The sequence below is a fragment of the Pristis pectinata genome, chromosome 28 (assembly GCF_009764475.1).
Source record: "Pristis pectinata isolate sPriPec2 chromosome 28, sPriPec2.1.pri, whole genome shotgun sequence".
NCBI classification, from domain to species: domain Eukaryota; kingdom Metazoa; phylum Chordata; class Chondrichthyes; order Rhinopristiformes; family Pristidae; genus Pristis; species Pristis pectinata.
The window spans coordinates 22,712,666-22,727,707 of record NC_067432.1 but is presented as its reverse complement, the minus strand read 5'-3'; the positions used below and the strand labels follow the sequence as shown (position 1 = coordinate 22,727,707).

At 39.1% G+C, this 15,042-nt stretch overlaps 1 protein-coding gene across 2 annotated transcripts in view; it reads right to left on the bottom strand.

Annotated features, from left to right (window-relative positions):
• The window catches only part of efl1 (elongation factor like GTPase 1), a 214,291-nt gene that overhangs the window by 29,130 nt on the left and 170,119 nt on the right, over nucleotides 1-15,042 (bottom strand). For both annotated transcript variants that reach the window (XM_052040661.1, XM_052040660.1), the window contains one exon: nucleotides 10,361-10,545. In XM_052040661.1, the coding sequence (XP_051896621.1) occupies nucleotides 10,361-10,545 (185 nt within the window). The remainder of the gene's footprint in view (nucleotides 1-10,360; nucleotides 10,546-15,042) is intronic.

Sequence of the window (15,042 nt, the reverse complement as noted above, 5' to 3'; positions counted from 1 at the left end):
ATAAGATATCTTTATTAGTCACATGTACATCGAAACACACAGTGAAATACACCTTTTTGCGTAGAGTGTTCTGGGGGCAGCCCGCAAGTGTCACCATGCTTCCGGTGCCAACATAGCATACCCACAACTTCCTAACCTGTACGTCTTTGGAATGTGGGAGGAAACCGGAGCACCCGGAGGAGACCCACTCAGACACAGGGAGAACGTACAAACTCCTTACAGACAGTGGCGGGAATTGAACCCAGGTCGCTGGCGCTGTAATAGCATTATGCTAACCACCACACTACCTGTGATGTGAAGGTGCTAAAGGATTAGGATTCATGAAGGTAGAATATCTGAGAGCATAGTTGAGAATTGTTAAGGATTGATGGAGGAAGTGGCAAGGAATAAAGAAGAAAAGGCTGGGATGCAAGGAAACTAAACTACAAATGGCTGGTTTTACGTTTGGTCAAGATAGCTATGCTTTGAAATACATGGGGAACAGGGTGGCAAAAATAATTGAGGAAAACACAATTTAAGTGGGGACGGAACAGACTGCAAGTTCTGGAATCGGGAGCAAAAGTGAGCTGCCGGAGAAATTCAGCAGGTCAAGCAGCAGCTGAGGTGGTAAATAAATACCCGGATGAAGGGTCTCAACCAGAAACACTGACTGTCTATTTCCCTCCACAGATACTGCCTGACCTGCTGAGTGCTTCCTGCAGCACATTTATTTTTTCAAAACACAATTTAAGGTCAGATAAAATTGACACGTGCTGAATAGAATCATCAATCAACTGATGCTGAGACAGGTGAGAAAGGCCAAAGCCTACTGGACAATCAGAGCATTAATGAACATTAGCCACAACTTGAGTATACCCTGTGACAATATTGCTGCTGCCTAGACTTCCACATGAGGGAGTGATTAATAAGGCAAAGGACAGCCACTGGTACTCATGGATGGATAAGTCCTGGGAATCAATGGTGATACCCAAGGGTCACAGCATCAAAGCACTGCTCAGTTTGTCACTTCTGCACCCATCAAACTGGGAGTCATGAATTGTTTTTGTGAAACACAATGATAGTTTCGTATTAATTTCAAAAGGCCGGTATGCTAAAGGATTGAAATTTAATTAATTCCCCGGTTGTCATAGCCTTTGATCTAAAGCCACAGTGGCAAGTAACTGTTCCCGCCACCACTACTCCAACTACTGGTAAGATAAGGCCCTTGGTGTGATTTGTCAGGGAACCAGTCTAAATTTGAGGAGCACATCCTTTAGGGACAGTCTTTATAGCCTTGCTTCTATAAGAACAATGCTAGCTTGTTGAGAGTGATTGGAACTATAAGTACAAACTAATATCGTGGGGTTCTCTTCTATTACTGTACTAGTTTTAGCATATGTGACTTTTTGATGGTAGCAATAAACACAGCACTCATTCGCAGCACTGAGAGGCCCTGCTTTAAATGGACCAGTTCTGGTGAAAAGACCTCAGAATACTGCCCTAGTGCAATGTCAGCTGATGAACATTCCTGCAAATTGCTGTAATTTCTGCCAATTTTCCAAACGGGATGACAATAAAAGTCATAGTCTTAAAATAATTGGCAAAAATAAGCAAAATGAGTTCACAGTATCATATTCCATGTGAACTTTGGAAAGTCAACTGGACACATACTCAAAAAAGAAAAATTAGTAACCAGAAAAAACCGGGGTTAAAATTCAAAGAGCCGGCATAGGCGTGATGGGACAAATGGGCTCCTGTGGTGTATGATTCTATGATTTTTCTGAGACTGTACAGACAGGCTGTGCATACAGAGTTTGATCTATTAAAACTAAATAACTAAAGAATTTAAAAAACTTGGCAACCAAATACATTTTCAAAGGTTTAACATTATACACATAAAAAGGAATTTGCATTTAGATTGGTTTGTAACGATGAGAAAATAGTTCTGTTAAAATATAAAATTCCATTGATTTGTTAAACCAATACCTGTGTAATGCTGGGACTGGACAGCTGTTGCGTTATCAGATATCAGCTGGGCATCCCACATCATGACAAACACATCAACATCACTGAATGTTAGGAAGAGCTGAAGAAACAGCACACTATCTTGTACCAAGATGAATGAAGTTCCATTACTTTTCTATTTAAAGGACCATTGAGCATTGTTTGGCAAAGATGGGCTGAAATAAACCCATCTGTACCTTCTAAAACTTAAAATGGATGGCACTGATTTGCAGATATCCAGGAGACCCAATAAAACAGAACTTTGCAGAACTATTAATGTAGAATCAGTAAAGCAGAAAGATCCCTGTGATAAAGCTTGCATTGTTTGTTTTCCTGACTCTAGTTCAAAGGTTTCTCTGATGTTTGATATTAGTTCATTTATTTAATTAGAAAATGTCTCTTTGATCTAATGAAATCTTTTATTATATTAAATACAAGTTCAGAGCTCATAGCTAAGTGTATAATAACCAAGTTATGAGGCCTGTCATTTTAGTATATTTATAGATTAATTTCTGTCTTATTCTGCTTTTGTGAAGTACTTTGAGCTGTTTTTATATTCTAAAGGTGCTATGCAAATGAAGGCTATTCTTTGATTAATTCTAACAATTTCCTAAATTAACTCAAGAGTTATGAGAATGACCTGAGAAAAGAAAACATTCAAAGCTATATGGATTCAACAGTTTTGACTTTGCAGGGTGAAACAGGCCCTAGAAATTCTATAGTGCTCAGAATGCTGGTGGTCATGGTAAGCCTACCACTGTTTTAGGCAAAGCCCTGCTGCTGTATAATTGAATGATAGTGCACAACAACCTTGCTACAAAAACAGCCTTACCGACTGAACTTGCCAAATGCCCTTCTTTTGTGCATGCTAAAGAAATTGGATAGGTCTTTGGGGAGAAGGGGTAGGAACATTACCCAATGTGGGAATGAGGGAAATCAGAACTGAGGGCGATGTTCAAGGTAGGCTGATGGGTGGAATCGATTCAGTTGGGTCTTCAAGGATTGAATTTTAAATCAAAAATGACCAACCCTATGGCCATTCCCAGTCCTACACTTGACAGTACAGGGCTTGTTCAGGAAGGACCTTGAAATAATATTAAAGTGGCCCTTACATGGGCAAATGGAGTTCAGAGATGTAGATCAGATATGGTCTAGGTAGGCTAAATGGAATAAATGGTGAAGTCTTATTCCTGTCATATTTTATATTGCAACACTTCCCCTGTTCAAATTAAGGTGTGGATATTCTTGTCATGATAATTATTTTGTTTCTTGTGAACATAGAACCATCAATCAGTAAACAACCAGGCATGGTACTAAATACCTTTTCAAAGAGTTAGTAGAGAACGACAATTCTGCACTAAGTAGATTATTGCAAGGAGATAGATGTGAGAATGAAAAATCAGGGCTCTCCTTAACCAAGTATGTCAAAAAGCAGTAGAATAAATTGTTTTCAGCCAATACATGTAATGTTGTCTGCGACTTCTAATTAACCATTTCAAAGGATTTCCATATCATTGGCAGACAGTCGTTACTTCACCTTGTCACTTAGCTCAAAAGGCTGATTCTTGACAATATCCAGATATGGAAAGTAAAACTCCAATATTGCAATGCTGGATGTTTTCCTACCACGCAGGTCATGAAAATGTCACAGATCCACCATTATAGTTTACTGAAATGCAGGAGGCAACACTGAGATATGCTCTCCTTTACTTGTGTTCGTGATATAAATTATCTGACATACATGTGATGCCTGATGGTCAATTAGACTTCTGGTAGGGGTAGCAACATTAGGCGAGCATTAAAATTATCAAGGGTATAATAAAGAGACAGAGCTATTAACACACATTTCAATCTAAGTATGTATAATGATACAGAACTATTTTTTAAATTACAGGTGAAGATTGTTGTCTTGTTCTCATGTTGACAGATCTCAAATTCTGGGCTACAGTAACTGTAGGATAAATTATCTCAAGAGAAATGTTTGATGAATACTTTCCAGTACAGATGAGCATAATAACTAACTTATTTTACCTAATTCTTAATGCCAGGACAAATAACCAACTGGAAGATTTCATTAGTTCACAAAACAAGTGCATTACAGTTTGTGTTATGATATCTGAATTTACAGTGCCAGCTAAGATATCGATAACAAAGAATAACTAATTCAGAACTCTTAACTAAAAACAGTTTTTCCTGATATTTTAGTCAACTTTGCTATGTGGAAAAGGAGGTTGTGTCTCTAAGAAGAAACATAAATGTGACAGACCATTGAATTTATGTGCTAAATTCTTTCTTTCCCTGAAAGCAGTAACAGAATTCACGAACTAAATTTCTATGAAAGAAACACAAGTGCCATTTTAACGCAAGATTCTGGAGCAGTTGAAAATGAGGATGAAAAATATCAAGACTGAATCAAGTAAAATTCCGAATGGACAAAATGAAACCTACTTGGGTAGTCAACAAGACTTTTAGAAAGATAGGCACCATTTAGAATACAAGAAACAGAAGCAAGAGTAGGCAGTTTAGCCACTCATGCCTGCTCTGCCATTCAATAAGATCATGGCTGATCTTTCAACTTGCACCACTTCCCTGCATTAATTCCCTCAATTTCCTTTATATCCAAAAATCTATATTTCGGCCTTGACTGAGCAACTAAGCCTCCACAATCCCTTTGAATAGAGAATTTGGGAGACTTTGCTACCCTGTGGGAAGCATGGTAAAATTATCCAGACTATCTTCAGGAGGCAGAATTACCAATGCCCACCAGGATCTCTGAAGCAGATATCACTTAAAACAATATTGTTTTAAAGTCAACTGAAATGTCTGGTTTCTTATCCTTATGCTGCAACAGATCTTGGATTCACTGTTCCAGTAATACACATGGCTTCATAACTAGCAAATAGAAGGGATGAGGAGATTAAAAATAAAATTGGAAGGCAGAACAGGAAAGAGAAGCCAAATGAAAAATTAACTCAAACCCTTATTAGCACTGGTATCTCTAAATTCAGTTGATAAAGAGCACATACTTGAAAGGAAAGAGACTCTAGATACTTTGCCACCCATGCTTGGAATCTATCCAGAATTCGACTGTGAACATTTTGAGGCAATAACTCAGATAGGCTGCAGTTCACAAATCGCTGCAGGGAGAATTGGGGTTAGACTTGGAATCAGAGGGAATGGAGCAGGACATCAAGGAAAGAGACAACAGATGGTCGTGGTACTGATGCTCAGATATGCAATTAGTTGGTGATAATGGTTTGGCAGCAGTGGGAGGAAATCAGGGGAGCTCATTGGATTACCCAACAGACATAAGCAAAGGGGGGTGTGGTGTTGGGCAGAGATGGGGGTGTGGAGGGGGGCGTGGCAATGGGGGCTGGGTAAATACCAGCAAAACTTTTTAAAAGCAGAAACTACTTTTCAAAAGATGGACTCCTTGGACGTTTCAGTCTGAAATCAGATAAGACTGGACCCCTCAGCACTCCAGTTGTGGCCGACAGAGTAATTGCATTTTAACAGTAGCATCCTTGCTAATTCTAGGAATATGTATCAGCTGCAATTAGAGACACCAATTATTTTTCTCTACTTTCCCAGGCAAAGATCTAAATAAAAATTAAAATATGCTATGGTAACAGTAGTGAAGCTGCCACCTCCTTGTATTTTAAAAATATCAAAATCTACATTTCATTTTCAAAGTCCTTTGTATTTTATAAATTCAATCCTATTATATTTTACACACAAAATGGTACTCCAGATTCCAGCATCCACAGAATCTCTTGTGTCTCGATTATATTTTATCCATGTTTTGCTCATTATTCTATACAGTATTTTTCCACACTGAACTAAGATGAGCTACTTGTTTTGTGTGGGAATTTAAAAGAATTAGCTATTATCTATAAAGATAAAACGTATTTTAATTCATGACATGCACAACTGTAATGACTATTGATGACTCTTCTGCAGGCCGAACAAAATTTTTCTATCCTCGAATGTCTTTTTCCCTTGGTGTGAAATGACCCCTTGGGGTAAACATAATTGTAGTTGATGTAAGATTTTAACAAAACCTGCATGGTAAGAAAAGATAACTATCTAAGCAATACAAAGTAAAGCACAGGAATTTTCCTATCTCACAACTGTCTGTATAACTTTACATGCTGAAAAGAAAGGGTTCAAAATCTAGTTGCGTAATAATGGTTTGAACAGGAATTTCTAATAGCAGTAGAAACAGACATGATTGTGATCTGTTCAACAGTTCCAGATTCTTTTGAAGTTACAGGATAGAGAATGTATAGTGAAAGTTTTCAAAGTTAAAGACAACATTTAAAGGATTAATTATTTGGCTCTAAACATCTGCATTCACTGGCTTCAAAACGACAATCTATAATGTGCACTGCAGCTATTCACCTTTGTTATTTAAACAATATCCCCCTTCCCTGCAATCATTGTCACTAAGTTTAACAAGTATGGTGATGCAGACACAAGAGCCTGTAAAATGCTGGAATCTGGAGCAACAAACAGTCTGCTGGAGGGACTCAGCAGGTTGAGCAGCGTCTGTGGGAATAAAGGAATTGTCGATGTTTCGGGTCGAAACCCTGCATCAGGGCAAAGCACGGTGATGTTATGGTGACACAATCCTTCCAAGTTAGGCATCATCATAAATTTGAAATATTTCAGCATGACTGGGTTGTGTGCTGTCATGTGAAGGGAGAATTGGATCTTGTTTAGGGGAGTGAGTGGGGAAATAAGGGGTGGTGATGAAGGAGTGATCTGGTCTCCTATCTTGGGTTTTTAGGGAGCCCCCAAGGGTTGAGGATGACTTGCTTCTCCTCAAGTTCTGAAGTGGCCAATGAGAACTATGCAGGATCTTCACACTCTGCTGCAGTAATAGTAGGTGATGCTAGAAAGGATGGATGGATTTTGGATGTTGCGCATTCCTTCTACTGTTTGTGCTTGGTCTTCATTGTGTCATGTTTTTATGGATGCTTCTTCCCCATTTTGTGCAATCAGAGACCATGGCTTCCCATGAGTCAATGAGGATATTCAAGGCTTATGTGAGGTCAAAAAAAAACCATGTACAGTGGTTGGTGTTGGTCCTACATTTTTCTTGCATTTGTCACTTGATGAAGATCATGTCTATTGCATCACTCGATGGATAGAATCTGTATTGTGACTTTGGAAGGAGTTCAGCAACAACTAGGGTAACTGATGTGGCCAATGGAAAAGAAAGAAATGGAAATTATGCAAGAAAATAAATTTGGTAGACTGATATGAAGCAATTCTGATCCTTTTGGGCCAAAGTAGTGCTCTTCTACAGATAGGTCCTCACATTCCCTTTAGCTTCCTGTCTGGACAAACAGGGATACACCTGGAAGATATGTTAAATCTGAGGTATATACTGTAGCTTCATTTACACTGATTGCTAATCCTCCATAAAGTGAAAAGTAAAACAAAAGGTAAAAGAAGGTTTTTAAATGGAAAAATATCTTGGTGGTATCTCTGTAAAAACTGCTGCTTTTAAAGAGCGATTTCACCTACGTGTTTTAATGTGTTGAATATTACTGCTTCATACATTACTGCAGTCTGCTCATCCACTTATGACTTCTGAATATTTAATAATTTCCATGTTTGAGAAGGGAAATTAATTGCTTGGTTTCATTCTGCTTTATTTCCAATGAACTCAGTGATCACCAACTTCTCAAAATAGCTTGGGGCACAGTAATGCTAATTCTTACAAACACTGAAAAGTGATCCCTTTGAATGACAAGTACTTTCTTACACAGATCCTTAAAATCTATGGTACCTACAGAAGTGGAACCTACATGCTCAATGCAGGTCTTTGCCTCGTAGACTCTCTCTTTGAGAACTTCTCTTCAGAAAAGGTTGATTGATTAATATATTGCTGCTTAGCCCAAATATTCATAAACTTAATGGTGAAGGACGTTTGACATGAAATGTTAACTCTGTTTCTCTTTCCACAGATGCTGACTGACCTGTTGAGTGCCAAAGTAGGTAATGCTGCTGCTTCACAGCTCCAGTGATCCAGGTTCAATCCCGACCTCTGGTGCTGTTTGTCTGAAGTTTTCACATTCTCTGTGTATTGTGTGGATTTCCCCAGGTGTTCTGGTTTCTTCTCACATCCCAAACACATACTGTTTGGTAGGTTAATTGATTACAGTAAATAACTCCAAGTGTGTAGTGTGGCATAAGGGATTCAGAGTGGTGTTGATGAGCATGTGATTGAGAATAGGCTGCAGGGAAGTAAGCGTTGCTATGGAATTAATGGGAACGTTCTGAGAGCTGACATAGACTTCATGGGCAAAACAGCCAAAAATACAAAGAGCAGATGCTGCTTGAAATAAAAGCATTTTCTGTTTTTATTTCTGATTTCTAGTATCTGCAACCTGTATATTCGTAAACTATTAGTTTGCTGTGCCACAGTTAAGGCAGTTTCATTTTTCTAGCATTTCCCCATCCTCTCTATATTCTCTGCTCTATTTATAAACATTAACTTGAAACTATTTGCTCATAATTGTACCCCACTTCAAACTTTACCTTCTTCAACTAGGGAGGCCTGTTCTCCATTCTCTCATTACCAACCCAGTTTGGAAACCTCGGGGACTTAGTTATACCAAATGGGACACAAACCAGCTCACAAGGTTACAGAAAATGGCACGGCTTTAGGAAACCAAGCTCAGGTTCCACAGCAAGTAAAGTAAACTTCAACTAAAGTGATCTCTCCACTGACTTCTTATATCAATTTAGCCTTACTGATCCATTTTCAATATTGCAGATAAATGAAACTGTTTGCATGGTTTAATACTCAAATATGTTGGCTGGATCACATCCCTCTAAAATAAATTTGAAATTTCAATATTATTTTGAAGCACTTTGAGACATTTTTAAAACATAAATATGAGATCATTTTTTAAAAATCTAGATGTACTGAAAGTATATATGATTCACTTGCATTTCTTCTGATCTTGTATATTATATTCGGTGCTCATAATCCGCTCTCCTCTATACTGGAGAAACCAAACCAGACTGGATGATCGCTTTGCAGAGCACCTACATTCAGTCTGCAGGAGTAACCCTGAGTTTCTGGTCACCTGCCATTTTAATTCACCGCCTCATTCTGCCTTTCTGTCTGCAGTTTGCTGCACTGTTACAAACAGGCCCAACATAAGCTGAGGAACAGCATGTCACCTCCCATCTGGGCACATTGCAGCCTTCAGGACTCAATATTGAATTCTCCAGCTTTCAATAACTCACTCTTCTTTCTGTCTGTATCAGAATTGGCCATTTCTACCTGCCGACATTACAGCTCAGGTTTTCTTTTTCTACTGTTTGGCCTGCTGGGCATGTCACACAGCCTTAACATTAACAGCACATTAATACTGAGTAGTGGAGTTGGAACATCATGTTACAGTTGTACAAAACATTGGTTAGGCTGCACTTGGAGTATTGTGTGCAGCTCTGGTCGCCATGCTACAGTGAAGATGTGATTAAGCTGGAGAGGGTGCAGAAATGATTCACAAGGATAGGCTGAATCTCTTTTCCCCAGAGCAAAGGAGGCTGAGAGGTGACAATGATAGAGGTCCTCCCACATAACAAAGACGTATGGGTTAGGAAGTTGTGGACATGCTTTGTTGGCGCCGGAAGCATGGCGACACTTGCAGGCTACCCCCAGACACTTTATGCAAAAGATACATTTCACTGTGTGTTTTGATGCACATGTGACTAATAAAGATATCTTATCTTATACCTTTTATAAAATATGAAAGGCTTAGATAGGGTAGATTGCGAGAATTTGTTTCCCATGGTAGGGGTATCTAAAACTACAGGGCATAGGTTTAAGGTGAGAGGGAAGAGATTTAAAGGGAATCTGAGGGGTAAATTTTTCACACAAAGAGTGTTTGGATTTGGAATGAACTGTCAGAGGAGGTGGTGATGGAGGCAGGAACGGTTACAACACTTAAAAAGCAGCTGGATGGGTGCTTGGATGAGCAGGGCATAGAGGGATTTGGATTTAATGCAGGCAAGTGGGATTAGTATAGATAGGCAAGATGGTTAACATAGATGCAGTGGGCCGAAGAGCCTATTTCTATATCGTACAACTCTACGCTTTTGTTGTGTGAAATGAATCTTGAGCTTCCTACATTATAACCTAAAACTTAATGCTTTGAGTCATCCCAAAATCATAAAAGGCATAATGTAAGACCAAGTTTCACTTTCAAGTACTCAACTTTAAGGACTTCAATATGAAGATTTTTGTTTAAAGTGGTACTATGTATCATGTCCGTTGGATAGATGTCTCCAATAATCTAGCACTTCTGCAGGACATTAAAAAACCCACATTGAATGGAACGGTTTGATTTTTTACCTCCCAGTGACTGAACACAAGTTGTGGGCTGGCTTGGCCGCTTGTCCTCTTCCTGATTTCATCAGCAAAACCAAAGCTTTCTGCAACTGGCAAAACGGCCTTGATGATGAACATTTCTGTCCCTTCCTTCATCTCTTCCTGTAATACCCGGCCTGCACGTTTTGAAAGGACTGCATAGACTCGACCTAAGAAAGCACAAAGAGAATCAGATTGAAACATGCTTTCATTAAATATTTAGAGATGCAATTCAATACAAAATAGCCTCTGCAGAAGTGTCATATTATAAAGTAAAACCCATCAATTAAATGCTCGAGTTTAAGGTATACTTCATACATTACATGGAAAAAGCAGTTTTAATGTGGAACTAACAGTATTTTCCAAACAGATTTTCCAAAGTTTGCGCTCTCTAAAACACACTAAACTGCTGAGAAGTTTAAAACATCTCTAATAAAAATGAGATAACTTACCTTGCTGAAGTTGAGATCCACCTGGAATAAATCATGAAATACACTTCAAAGGTTTCTCTGCCTCTCCACCTCTCTCTCCTCCCTTAAGTCCTTTCCCTTTGACCAAATTTTTAGTCACTATTCTAATTGACTTAGTGACAATTTATGCCTGATTGTATCAGCCAAGTTTCACACTGGGAACATTTCCGTCTCTGACTCGGTATGTCTTAGGTTCAAATCTTAATCCATATGGCTGAACATGAAATTGAATCTGACATAACAGTACCAAGGAGTGCAGCACTGTTGAAGGTACTATCTTCTGGATAAGATGTTAAACTGAGAACCTATCTCCAATCTCAAGAAATATTGGAGAATTGCAAGAGATCCTATGGTATCATTTTCATGAAGAATGTCATATTTATTCCCTGCCTTTCAGGTGCTTTTCATGACCAACAATAATGAGCTTTGAGATGGCAATACTTATCCCTGTGTTAACATCACTAAAAAAAACTCTCACTATGCCACATGCAAATTGGTCACCAAGTTTCATACATTACAACAGTGGCTACACTTCCAAAGTAATTAAATGGCAGACTAGTTGTGATGCAGAAGACAAAGATTTGAGGAAATTGGCAAACTAATCAAAGGAGACATGAACAATGAGTAGCTATGATCTGGACTGCATTGCTCAAGACAGGATGGTGGAAGCAGATTCAATCATAACTTTCAAAAAAGAATTGGGTAAGCATTTGAAAGAAAATTATTTGGTCTATAAAGAGAAGAGAAAATGGGATGAAATTCACTGCTCTGGCAAACAGCTGACACATGATCAATGGGCTGTATTCTGTACTTTAGTAATTCTATGATTTTATTAATGAGCTTTGAGAGGCCCAAAGGTCATGAAAAGCACCTCAAAGTCAGGTGTTTGTTGTCGTAAATGGATGCTCAATTCATTTCTGTGAGCCCACTGGATCATCCAAGTAGTACACATCCTTCACTGTGCTGTCACTTCCTTAGACTTAACAACTGCAAGATTAAGGTCCTCTACCAACGTGGCCCTGCTGCACCACAATGCTCTCCAAATGTAAAAGTTCATGGTAACATCCTGGAAAATGTGGACCACTTTCCATACTTCAGGAGTCACTTTTCAGTGAAGACAGGTATCAATGCTGGAATTTACCACTGCCCTTGATGCACCAGAATAGTCCTTTGTTGACTGAGGAAAAGGATATTTGAAGATCCAGACCTCAGACCGAGTACAAAATTTGGATTTAGATTGGCTGGATCTTGTGCTGACCACAAAGCACCAGAGCTTGCCCGTCACCTGAACCTGGCGTACACTGCTGTTTCAGCTGGCTCCCAGACCTGGCTTAGCACTGGGCCTCTGCTAGTGCAAGTGTCTGGCAACTGAATGGCCAGAATGGCTTTGACAACTGGTTTAATATTTACAAACATTCAAAAATACCTGGGAGCGATTAATAAAAAAAGTATTTGAAACTTTACATTATTTTTGTTTAGAAATTAAGGCACTGAAAACCTTTACACCACTTGAAACCAATTAAATACAATTAAACAAAATAAATTAAATCAAATAAGGTCCAATTACCATTCCCCTAGCAACAATTTCTTCCCATATATTTCAATGAGATAAATGCGCTTGTGCTTGAAACCAATTAAATACATTTAAACAAAATAAATTAAATCAAATAAGGTCCAATTGCCATTCTCCTAGCAACAATTTCTTCCCATATATTTCAATGAGATAAATGCGCTTGTGCTTGGGACAAGTTCAGTGGTAAATTTCCCAACTACAGATCTGGGAAATCTTAGTCTGTACTAACCCACTGGGTTCCACAAGGAGTCCACCTTCAAGCAGGAGATCTGCTCTAGAATATATCAACTTTCGCTTTTGATTTAGGAGGACTGGAATTGTTTCTCTGGGTTGCTGCCCTTTCACTCGACTGGACTGTTGAGGACTACTCCCACGAGCTATGGCCTGAGGGCTGCTGCTTCTTGGAACTACTCCTCCCTTCCAGTCAAGTAACGATTATGGATCACCATCCAAGAACACCACAAAGTACTCTTTACTTCACACATCTCCATTTCCTTGTTTTCATTAATAAAATCATAGTTTTCAATGAATGTGCATTATTCCTTGTCAATCTTTTCAAATGTTTATTTGGCTTGTGTTTGTGCAATGATTTTAATTTACTATGCAAGTTATTTTTCATACTCCTTCATTTTCACCATCTGTTTTGTCAACTTTTGCTCTTCACTACAACTCTCTCAATCACCAAGAATCAAAGGCGAGTTGAAGGGTACTTGTGCGAAAGAATAAGTTGCAGGGGTGCAGTGAAATGAGGAGGGGAATGGGACTAATGAGACTTCTTTCCTGGGAACCAGCATGGACTAAATGGACCAAATGGCCTCCTTCTCTATCATTCTAAGAATTTGGCCAATGCCTAATCCGCTGCAATTCTTTGTCTACAGTTTCAATTTTGAGGTGTATAGCTCCCAATATTTTCCTGCTGTCTTATCAGTCCTTAAAAATTTGCTTGCATTTATTCTATTGTCATACTGTGGAACTTCACTGCTTCCTAAAATTATGGAAGTTGTTGTCAATTCCCTTATAGGTTTTGTACTGATCTACTCCTTTCCTACTGGTTTACAAAGAGGCTATTCTAATAAAGATCTTCCTGTCTCGTGTTTTGTTGCTGATTTTCGGATCAATATGCAACAGTATTTCCCAGGCCAATAATGGACATCAATAAAAAAGGAAAATACTGCTGGATCAAGTAGCCAGTGCTTCTTAAGGAAATCACCAACATTTAGTCTCTCGCCTACGTCAGCTTCAGACAGACCCACTGCAACTCTGAGTGACGGAGGCCAGCACATTTGTCACCCAGCTCTTTCACTCAACTCTAAGTGGAGACCTGTGTTAGGGCTTCGTCAGGTTGCCATTCCTCAGTATTATGCTGGGGAATTGGCTCTCTGATCCTACAACAGCCTGACTTGAACAATTTTCAATTACCTTGCAGTTTTAACAAAGAGACCATAAGTCCATCTGAGGAGCATCATCAGACTAAAAGTGATACCAAGACAGACACATTATGTCTGGTCTTTAGAAACCTGGTCAAAGAGGCAAAATTTAAGCAGTGCCTTAACAAACAGGAGTGGTGCAGAACCAAAGACATTTGGGAAGGGATTTCCAAAATTTATGGCCTTCACAGCTGATGACATAGCCACCAATGGTTGAGTAAAGGAAATACAGGATGTACAAGAGCCAAATATAGGAAAAAATAGAAGCCTGGGAGGAGTGCATGAGTGAACAGTATTTCAAAGATCCAGAGAGGCAAGACCACAGGGGGCTTTGAATAAGAGGATTAGAATTGTAAATTTGAAGCATTAGTTGGATGAAGGCAGGAGGCTGCCCAACACACCAGATGGAGTAGCTGAGTCTGGTGATAGCACAAACATGGATAAAGGTTTCAGCAGAAGATAAACTGTAGAGGAGCGGAAGAAAGATAATATTATAGGTTGAACATCTAAGTACAGGTGAAAATTTAAGTAGCAAACAATTTCCTTCAAGTTACTAGGTTAAATGTGAAGTGACTATTTCTGCTTCCAATGCAGTTAGGTCAACAACTACATTGGTAGATATTCCTCATTCTTTGATCTCTTTCCAAATTCAAAGAGAGCAGTTAATGTTTCAGATCCTAGATCATTCGTCAGAACTGGGAAAGAGAGAAAACAAGTTGGTTTTCAGTAGGCTGGTTAGCATTTGGTTTCTCTAATGTAGAAAAGACCGCATTGTGAACAACCAATGCAGTAGAGTGGTTTGGAAGAAGTATACGTGAATTACTGCTTCACCTGGGAAGACTGTTTGGGTCCCTGGATGATGGGAAGAGGTGAAAAGAGCTGCATCTCCAAGGGTTGCATGGGAAAGCATAAAAAGACAGGGAATAGTTGTAGGGGTAGAAGAATGAACCAGGGAGTCAGGAAGGGAGGATCACTTTGAAATGCTGAAAGGGGAAGGGAATGTGTGCCTGGTGGTGTGACCATGTTAGAACCAGTGGAAACTGTGAAGGATGATCCATTGAATGTAGAGACTGGGGAGGTGTAAGGGAAGGCTATTGAAGGTGGAGGCTGGTGGGGTGGAAGCTGAGGGTGTTCTGTTTTCAATTCCAATTTCTAGTATCTGCAGTTTTTGTTTATTTTAGTTCAGTACAGATGGGT